General features: G+C 39.7%; 1 protein-coding gene across 1 annotated transcript in view; it reads left to right on the top strand.

The window, feature by feature from the left end:
• ABHD3 (abhydrolase domain containing 3) overlaps positions 1 to 10555 on the top strand; it is a 63412-nt gene that overhangs the window by 12908 nt on the left and 39949 nt on the right. The window contains exon 4 of the mRNA XM_012652087.1: positions 2314 to 2359. Coding sequence (XP_012507541.1) covers positions 2314 to 2359 — 46 coding nt within the window. The remainder of the gene's footprint in view (positions 1 to 2313; positions 2360 to 10555) is intronic.

Raw genomic sequence — 10555 nt, 5'->3', positions numbered from 1 at the left:
AAGAAAATTTAAATAGTTAAAATATGTAAGAAAAATAACTTTTGCAGAACAATTTCCCTCATATACAAACCCTTTAAAATTGTTTGGGATAAACTGTAAAAGTTGTTTGCTTGAGGTGATGGATACCCCAATTACCCTGATTTGATCATCAGGCATTGTATGCCTTTATCAAAATATCACATGTACCCCATAAATATGTACAACTATTATGTATCCATAATAATTAAAAATTAAAAAGAAATTGTCACAGAAGTAAAGAGAGGCTTGTCAGTGCCTTAGGAATAATAGTTTCACAATCAGCTCTTTTAGCTCTATGTGTACGAAGTTCCCTGATGACTGTCAGGGTGGAAAATGGGTTAAATGAAAGAAGCTGGTTGCTTATCACCAGCTCGAGTGGGAGAAAGGCGCAGAAGTGCTGCTTTGCTCCCTCCTCTGTGCCCCAAGTCCAAGGCTAGACGTATGCAATGATGGCTGCTGCCGATTGACTCAACATTGTCAGGAACAAAGGCTTATGGAGAGGTCAGTACAATTTCGCCTCTAGCAAGAGATACCAGAGTTATGATCCACTTTTCAAAGTTGCCTGAAGGAAAGTGCAAATATCCCAGTCTGCAGTTTGGAAGAAAATCCCAGATGTATATGCAGTTTTTGCCTGAGTTTGCAGATCATCTTTTTCTTTCCCCTCACTGGTTCCATTGCCTTCTCTCAATGGCATCACATGATGACATCTTGCTCCAGAAGCCATTTTAATCCTTATTTAACGTTTGCACTCTAAAAGTGTTCTTTTCTGAATGGCTAGGAGCTTCAAGGTTCGAGGTCACAATTAACCGTAGCACTGATTCCTGTGTTACGAAGGTGCTTATGCAAGTAAATACAAGTGGCCAACTTAAATTTTATTTGTATCTAGTCTGTCTTGTCATTCTTTTTAGCAAGAAGAGAAAAGTAACTGAGCCTACTCCATCTTTTCTCATGTATTTGTAGTATATTTGAGTCTTGTCTTAAATGAGTCAATAAAATGCGATATTTCTAGCTTTTCTTCATATTAGATTTCTGAGGTTTCTTTCAGCTGGACCTAATAAAATTCTGTATATGACTTTTCAGATGCAAGAATGAATTGCTTTGCAAAAACATATTCTGAATACCACATTGAATGCAGGTGGTGTGCCAGAAGAGAGACAAGAGTTGTGGGTATTCTGTAGGGCAGTCAGTTCATCAGGGACTGTGCAATGGCCAGCGGCACCCTGAAGCAAGAGAATTTGAGTCTTAAATGGCCTTGTTTGATTGGATAAGTAAACCGACAAAAACCAAAATGAATCTTTTTATTTATTTATTTATTTTGAGATGGAGTCTCTCTCTGTCACCTGGGCTAGAGTGCCGTGGCGTCAGCCTAGCTCACTGCAACGTCAAACTCCTGGGCTCAAGCAATCCTCCCGCCTCAGCCTCTCAAGTAGCTGGGACTACAGGCATGGGCCACCACACCCGGCTAATTTTTCTATTTTTAGTAGAGACAGCATCTCGCTCTTGCTCAGAGCTGGTCTCGAACTCCTGACCTCAAGTGATCCTGCCGCCTCAGCCTCCCAGAGTGCTATGATTACAGGCATGAGCCACCACCTCCAGCCCAGATAACTTTTTAAAGCTAGCATGCTACTAGTAATTAACTTTCAGTAAATACTTGCCTTGAGCCAACATTGATCTAAGCCATTTACATGACTCATTTACCGAGGAGATACAAGCAAGATCAGAGAAACACAAGATAATCTTTCTTCCCCTAGGTCAACTGAACACCATGTAGTAGCATAGTGCGGGTCCATCCTACTATCTCAGGCGCCAGGCTCCTTGCCGCTCTACCCTTGTGTACAATTCCAGTTTCCGTTTTGCTGAGCCTTGAAGGAACAAGGCTATTTCTTAGGATATAAATAGATACCTATTAATGTTACAAATGGGTGGAGGACACAATGGGTGGAGGACATGTTTTTTCTTGTTTTGAAGCAAACACATTTAAATTTGACTTGTGTTTAGAATTGTTTTAATAACATTTATTGGAGGCTCACGTATATGCATAGGAAGAAGGTGTAAAAGTTCTCATTTGGCAGGAAAAATTAACATGATTTCAATATACAGTTTCTAATTCGAACCCCCAGTTGAATTTAGAGAACTGGAATTTTATTTAAGTGCATCTAGATGAAATGGTCAAACATTATCATGTCTGTAGAACAGAATTTTAAAATCTTATCGTGCTCTAAATCAGCATCAATAAGATGATTTTAATATTATATATCGTGTAGAAATAACAAAAATTACTTTCCTGGTTTTTAGGTGTGTGGTTTTTAACAACAGAGGAGTGGCGGGAGAGAATCTCTTGGTAAGTAAATTTAAATGAAAACAGTCTTAATTTTTAAAAGAATCATTTCCAGTTTCATAACAAAAAGCATACTCTTTTTATTTAAAGTAACTATTTGTTTATGTAAGCAGTACAAGTTCGTTGTAGAAAAATACAGATAAGCCAAAAAAAAGGAAATTTATAAGACCCATAATTATACAACCAAGGAAATCCTCTTAGTCTATGTTCATTCAGATCTTATATATAAATAAAATATATGTAATATATTTTTGTAGAAATTAAGATTGTATGTTTTTATTTTACTTTTTTATGTCTGTGGATACATTGTGACTTAAAGATTTTATTGTATAACTAAAATTTTGTACTTACTATAATTTGACATCAGTAGATATTTCTCTTTCATTTTTAATGCAAAACACATTTCCTTTAAAAATTAACCAGTACAAAACAAACTAGTACAGTGATAGTTTTTTTTTAACCTGTGAAATTCACTTTTGTCATGAAACGGACTGACTTTATGTTGTATGTGTTTTTGCCAAATGAAGTTCATGTAGCAGAAATGTTATTTCAACTTTTTCAATTTAAATCAAGTCTTTCCCCCCCGCCAATGTTGAATTTTTGCTAGAAGTTCTTTCACCTCTTAGAATATCATCGGCTTTATCTGCTGTTTAAATCTGTGAGTTGCAATAAGATATACTAATATTATACTCTATGAAATTTTCTTGCAACTTTTTACCTTTTAGTCCCTCACCAGCTCAGTCATCAAAGGCAATTCTACTGGAGTTGAAAGAAACTTTTTTTTGAGTCATCTATACAGAATGGCATTAAGACTATAAATAATTAAGTCATGCTGGAAGGAGCTCTTGCACTTTGCTTTGCAAGTGACTTAGGCCCTGGAGGGAGTCAAGATCAGTACGATTTCAAAAGCAAAAGTTGTAAAATGTTTGTGGTCTTACTCCAGTGCCTCATAACGAAAAGTTTGATGTGGAAGTTCACATTCCCTCATTCAGTCCAGCCCTTTAGGAATCTTGTAAACAGATAGTACTCTAAAGGGAAAGATTTGAATCTGTGGCGGTGGCCATGGCTCAAGCAAATCGTTTTGCGTTCCTCTGGTCACTTCCAGGACACAAAGGGGGAGGAAATGGTCTGAGGCTCTCAAGGAAATAGTATGCTGCAGAGTCTGTTAGGTCTCTATAAAGCGAGGGACAATCAGCAGAGCCCCAATGTGCACCTATTAAATCAGGCGCTGTGCCAGGCAATGGGGCGAGGAGTATGCATGCTAATGAGACAGAACCCTAATCCTTAGGAGCTCAAACTTTGGTTGTGGGAGAGAGTCAGGTACATAAAAATACATATGATGCAGTGCTAAGTGTCACCACAGGAAGATATTAAGGCTACAGAGCACAGAGGGAAGGAATAACAAAGTGCCTAGGGACGTGGGAGAACTTCCTATTAGAGGTAACATTTTCAGTTGGATCTTGAAGCCTCCAGGAGAGGGATAGAGGCTTTCTTAGTGTAAAGAACAAGGCATTAGAGAGCATGGAATGGTAACTACTTTCTTGTGGTTGGATGCTCATCAACATCGTTTTATCTAATATTTGTTGAGTCCTTAGAATGTATCAGTCATGTCTTTTCATACTTAATGTTCAGCAGTAGAAACAAACCCAGTGATTTAGGTAAGTACAGCCACCATCATCTCCATTTGCCAGATGAGGAAAATGAGACACAGGCAGGTTAGGAACTTTCCCCAGCCAAGAAATGGCAGAGCCAAGATTCAGACCCAAGGGATCAGACTATGTTCTTCCTTCTTGACCATTGTGCTCCACTCCCTCTTACTATTCAGGAAGTGACAGGAATTCTTCTACAAGGATCAGGCCAGACTTTGAAGAATCACATGTAGAATCCTAAGAAACCTATTGTGGAACCATTGACATTTTGAAGCTGGGGCATAATTTGATCATGTTCCTGTTTTAGGAGGAGAACTATGGCAGTGATGTGTAGCAGAGAGGTGAAGTGGGGAGGAAGCTGGTGGCTGGGAGACCAGGTGGAAAGCGGTTAACTACAGACCTGCTAATAATGTGGAGCTTGAAAGCAGATGTAGGAGGGATGAAGAGGAGAGAACAAAAATGAGTGGTATTCATGGGACAGAAATAATAGGATTAATTGTATTGTGGGAAGTAAAGAGGAGTCAAAGGTAGTGATATTTACTAAAATACAAAATTTAGCAGAGCATACAAGATTGTGGTGTAATAAAGATAATAAGTTCTGTTTTAGAAGTTAAGGATGCTTTTAGGTCATCCAGGGGAAATTTCTAGTGAACAGTTGGATATACTGGACTGGTCCTCAGGAGAGATGTATGAGCAAAGGGAGCAAACAGGAGTGGTTGAGATTTCTTAGGAAGAGTAAGTAGAGTAAAAGGGGAGAGGTCTATGGGTAGAATCTTAGAAAACAACAAATGAGCAGGAGGAGAGAAAAAAGGAGGATGCTTAAAAAACATTGTATCCTGGCCGGGCGCGGTGGCTCACGCCTGTAATCCCAGCACTCTGGGAGGCCGAGGTGGGCGGATCGTTTGAGCTCAGGAATTCGAGACCAGCCTGAGCAACAGCAAGACCCCCATCTCTACTAAAAAAAAAAAATAGAAAGAAATTAGCTAGACAACTAAAAATATATAGAAAAAATTAGCCAAGCATGGTGGCGCATACCTATAGTCCCAGCTACCTGGGAGGCTGAGGCAGGAGGATCTCTTGAGCCCAGGAGTGTGAGGTTGCTGTGAGCTAGGCTGATGCTGCGGCACTCTAGCCCAGGCAACAGAGTGAGACTCTGTCTCAAAAAAAAAAACAAAAAAAACAAAACATTGTATCCTTAGCATTTAAAGTTAATTAGGAATTTACTTTGAAAGAATGCAGCAACCCAGTAACTTTCAGCCATAAACTTTAAATAGACTTTTGAAAAATCTCTAACAATACTTTGAGTTCCCACAAAAGGATATATATACACTTTTTAAAAATTATTTTAAAGAATTCACAGAGTTCTAAGCCAGCAGATAGGAGTAGCTTGGTTTCTGGAGTCTTAAACAGTGTGTGGGTTAAATTCTGATGAACTAGTAACCACAGCAGATATGTGTATCAAAACAGAGAATGCAAACTAAGGTGTCAGAGCTATAGTCTGGCAAGGAGCTTGGGTGTGCATAGCAGAAAGTACGTTGGACTCAGTAAGAAGCCCCAGGTTAAAGTTCTGTTCTCACAACTATCCAGCTAAGTGATAAGAAAAAGAGACACAGAAAGGTTGACTTTTTCTCTATCTGAAAAATGATAATAATGTAATAATATACACTTGCCAGCTCACAAGGATGTCTGAAGTTCACATGGAATTATGAATATGAAAATACCTTGTAAAATAAAGCTTTTTATAATCCAAGGCATAATTGCTATTGTATTAACTCCTAGGTCATTAGGGTACAAACAGTATCTAATTATAATTCACTTCCTTAAATTTCTTTTTTAAAGTAGTTCTAAAAGGATATAATTGTAATCACACTTTGGTCATTCTACGTCCTTATTCTTTCTTAAGCTGGATCACAAAAGCAAGATGCCAGTATTATCAGGGCTAAACTTGGTATTTAGATCCCTTGATAATCCTTTCTGTTTTAGAGCTTCAACGAACAATTACTGTTTCATACTGGAGGAACTCTTATGTTTGTTTATTCTATTTATTTATTTAATGTTTATTTATACTTTGCCTTGTTCCAGAAAGAATTTAGTGTGGCTCAGACCCAGAGTAAGTAAGACCTTAGAACAGGCTTAAAAAATCACAAAAGATGAATCAACAAAGAAACAGAAAGAAACTGTCTCTATCTGAAATTAACCCACAAGAACTAACAGAGGGGAAGTGGAGTTTGGGGTAAGCAGTTCTAGGAGGGGAAGAAATGCAAAAGTAAAGTGTTTGCTGTAATATGTTAGAAATATACTCACAATTTATAGAGATTACTATGGCTCCTGCAAAGGAGAATTAGGAACTAGAAATTTTCTTTTTCTCTTTTTTAAAGTGAAAGCAAGTTTTATTTAGAAAGTGCAGAAAATCCACAGACAGAGCAGAGGCTCGTTCTCCCTGTGGAGGAGAACCAGCCGGAACTACAAATTTCCTACCACCATATTGTCCTCATTTTCCATTAGTCATTGCAAGATTGAGGGAAAGCCAAAGGCCTTTCTCACTAGGAATTAGAAGCTTATACCTTCCCTCTCTGGGGCTGTTCACTGTGGGAAACAGATAGTCCTAGCTGAGCCTCAGACATTCCTGCAGGGTTCTGGGAGCCCTCAGAGTAGATAGGACGTTTTCTTCTGCTCTGAGATTGGTTTTCAAGGATGGGAATCCAGGAATCCAAGTTATCCACAAACTCCCTAATGTTATTGATTGCCTCATGCACTTTAGGGATGATAATTTACAAAGAACTGAGCCACATTTGAGTTGAAAGCTACATATGGGCCCCTTTGTTTTTAATTATAGGGTCATACAGACTTGTGTCCCTAGGCCCAATGAGAAAAACTTCTTAGCCACTTTGGAAAATAGTCCGGCAGTTCCTAAAACGTTAAGCATAGAGTTATCATATGACTCAGCAATTCCACTCCAAGACAAATGAAAATATATGTTCTCACAAAAACTTATACACAAATATTTATAGTAGTATTATTCATAATAGCCAAATGGTAGAAACAACCCAAATATTCATCAAAAGATGAATGAATAAACCAGATGTAGTATGTTCATATCATGGCATATTATTCCGCATTAAAAAGGAATCAAGGCTGGGCGCGGTGGCTCACGCCTGTAATCCTAGCTCTCTGGGAGGCCGAGGCGGGCGGATTGTTTGAGCTCAGGAGTTCAAGACCAGCCTGAGCAAGAGCGAGACCCCGTCTCTACCAAAAATAGGAAGAAATTAATTGGACAGCTAAAAAAATATAGAAAAAAATTAGCCGGGCATGGTGGCGCATGCCTGTAGTCCCAGCTACTCGGGAGGCTGAGGCAGAAGGATCGCTTGAGCCCAGGAGTTTGAGGTTGCTGTGAGCTAGGCTGAGGCCACGGCACTCACTCTAGCCTGGGCAACAAGGCGAGACTCTGTCTCAAAAAAAAAAAAAAAGGAATCAAGTCCTAATTCATGCTATAATAGAAATGAACTTTGAAAGTATTATTCCAAGTGACAGAGGCCAGTCACAACAGAGCACATATTGTATGATTCCATTTATGTGAAATATTCAAAATAGGCAAATCTATAGAGACAGAAAGTAGATTAGTGGTTGCATGGGGCTTGGCGGGGGGGATGACCGCTAATGGCAAGGGATTTCTTTTTAGGGTAATGAAAATACTCTAAAATCGTGGTGGCGCGACTCTGGACATACTAAAAACTATTGACTTGTACTTTTAAATGAATAAATTGTAAGTGAATTATATCTCATAAAACTATAAAAAGAAAAGCCACCTTCAGGTGCTTTCCAGTTCAAGTTAGAGCCAGCTCAGCAGGTAAGGGAGAGCCCACAAGGTCAAGTGGAAGTTGGAAGACACTTTAAAGCAGCGCTGTTCACAAAGTACGGCCTGTGGACCAACTTCTACTCCTCAAACTGTCAGACAGCAGCCTGGCAAGATGAAGGGCTCTGACAGAACGTAAGCCAGTTTATGAATTATAGAAGCAGAGGGTAGATAATCACTGATAGTATATTTTAAGTGTTCTCACCACAAAAATATCGTGTGAGTTAATACATGTCAGTTCGCTTGATTTAACCATTCCACAATGTGTACGTATTTCAACACATCATGTTTTACGCAATAAATACATACAATTTTTGTCAATTTAAAAAACCAAATTAATTTTTTAAAAAGAATGGTTAATATCTTCCTCTCTCCCCCCCAAAAGAATGTAAACCCACTTCAGTTCCCCCGCCCACCGTTTAGATAAGCTGCCTCTCCTTTCCCCTCTTAGCTGTCCTTTCTTAAGGAAGAATCAGCTTGCTGACTCGCATGCTGATGCCACAGCTTGTCTCATCCTGGACTGGCCCTTTGGGTGGCTCTGCTTCAGAAGATCTCAAATGCTAAAAACCTTCCACAGCTGAGGACACCTCTGGAGAAGTGGGGTGACTGATGAGAAGTCATAAAGCTGATTAGTGGCCTTAGGGCAGGAACCCTGCTAGACAGGCTGGGTGGCTTGACCTTTCAATACTGGTTTCTGGTCAAGTCAGAATGAAAATCTGGGGGTAGAGGGAAGGAGTGTTTTCTGTGAGAGGATTCTCTCCTCAACCTCAGGTTCTTTGCTTGGTTAAGGATTCAGATCCAGAAAAATCTGCTCTTGTTTCTTAGTAAGCTTTTCCATGGAAGCTAATAGGGTAGGAGGGACTTAGAGTTCTTTCCCCGCCCAAGCTGTTTCTGAGGCAGGCACTCAGAAAAGGTTAAGGGACCAACCTCCCTGTATGTTCTAAGGAACGAGGGATTTAGAGGGCAGGGCCAGCCAGGGCACTGTTGTCACACTTGTGCCTTCAGGCCCTCTCTTTCCCACATTCAAAACCTCCCTACTCTACACTTTGTCCCACCCAAGTCAGCCCTTTCCCAGCTGCTGCAAAAATAACTTCTCCCTCTTCCCTTCACCTGCATGGTAACTAGGGAAGGTTGGTCTCAGCCAGATGTGGGTGTGAACACGTTTAATCCTTGAGAATTTTCTCCGAACTTTGATGAATCCAGGCCAGTAATATCAACAATTGTAAGTGGTGGGTACACAAATGATTGTACAAATTTCTATATTTAAAATTCTTTTCAAAATAAAAATAATTAAAGAGTTTTAGAAATCATCATAATAATTTAATAGCTAGCTACCATTTATTGAATGCTTAATATGTACCAGGTGATGCTGTAAGGTATGAGATGTTTGGGAGTATTTCCCCACATGCTGCAAGGAATCCAAGGGATTGGGACCCCCAGAGAACTAGATGTCCCTTCTCCCAAGTCACTCTAGGAAGGTTTTGTCATTCTTGTCATTGCAGCAGCATCCTCTCTCGGCTCAGCCCTCGCCCCATTTCTTTATTCTCTGAGCATAGAATCCTCTGTGACTGTGCATTAGAATCCTCTGCGAAGCCTTGAAAAATACTGACCCCTGAACCCCGTGCCCCAGAGATTTTGATTCATTTGGAGTCCAGGTGCCTGTAATTTTTTTTTAACACTCTTCAGTGAGTTTAATGTTCAACCAGGGCTGCAAACCCCTGGTAGGTGCTGAGTAGTCCTGCATGTGGCAGCCTCCCTGACCCAGGTGAGCCACATCTGGCGCCAAACTCAGCCAGGGTAAGGCATGAGATTTGCCTCTTACGAGCCTGGACTGAAAATAACTCCTGTCTGCCTGGCTGACCTGCTGTAAGCTGCTAGCAAAACTGCTCATGTATTGCTGTAGCTAGCTTGTAAAGTGTGACTGCACGAGCGTGTACTGCAGCCATCTGGAGCATTAGCAGGAACGTCGCACAGAGGCCAGCTTGGCCTCAGAGATGGCCAGGAAATTTCCTGGGGCCTTTTGTTTTGTGGTTAGTTATTTTTAAAAATTAGCAAACTCCCAGGCAAATTTAGACACTTGGTCATTTTCTATGTAGGTGCATGACTAGGGGAAATGATTGTTCATTATATTGCTGGTTTTAAGTATGTGGAATACTTTTCTTTTCTCTGACTTCTTATTTAATGAACTCATATTACAAAAATAAGATGAATTTTCCTAGAGACAATTTGGGCAGTTCACTAGGTACTGGGCAGGGGATGGGTGGAATGAAAACAAATCACACTGTAGAGATCAATTAAAGCTCATAATTAGTCCTATAGTAGAAAAAGATTATTCCTTTTGGTGGGGCCCACATCCACAGAAGCATCACAGAGCTCATGTAATAGCATCTTATCAGTATTTGAGTGCAGATTGTGAAATATTTGAGAGATGAAGATTGTTAAATAAAATATTCTAACTTCCTGATATTTATCAGACATTAACAATAAAGTAGATGTGAAATTTAAATGATTTTTTTTAAAAGATGTTTATGTGTCTTTTCAGTTTTCATTTTGCCAGACAGAAAACTAAAATCCTAGGCAGCCTGGTTCAGTATTGGATGTATGGTAACCCCAGCCCTGAGAGAGAGGGATTCTGAGTTATGCTCTCTACTGCAGATTAGCAAATTAATCTCCTCCAAGAATAGCTAGAGAGAGTCA

This window comes from Propithecus coquereli, unplaced genomic scaffold (assembly GCF_000956105.1).
Source record: "Propithecus coquereli isolate 6110/MARCELLA unplaced genomic scaffold, Pcoq_1.0 Scaffold38, whole genome shotgun sequence".
NCBI lineage: Eukaryota > Metazoa > Chordata > Mammalia > Primates > Indriidae > Propithecus > Propithecus coquereli.
This window is presented reverse-complemented; position numbering and strand designations above follow the sequence as displayed.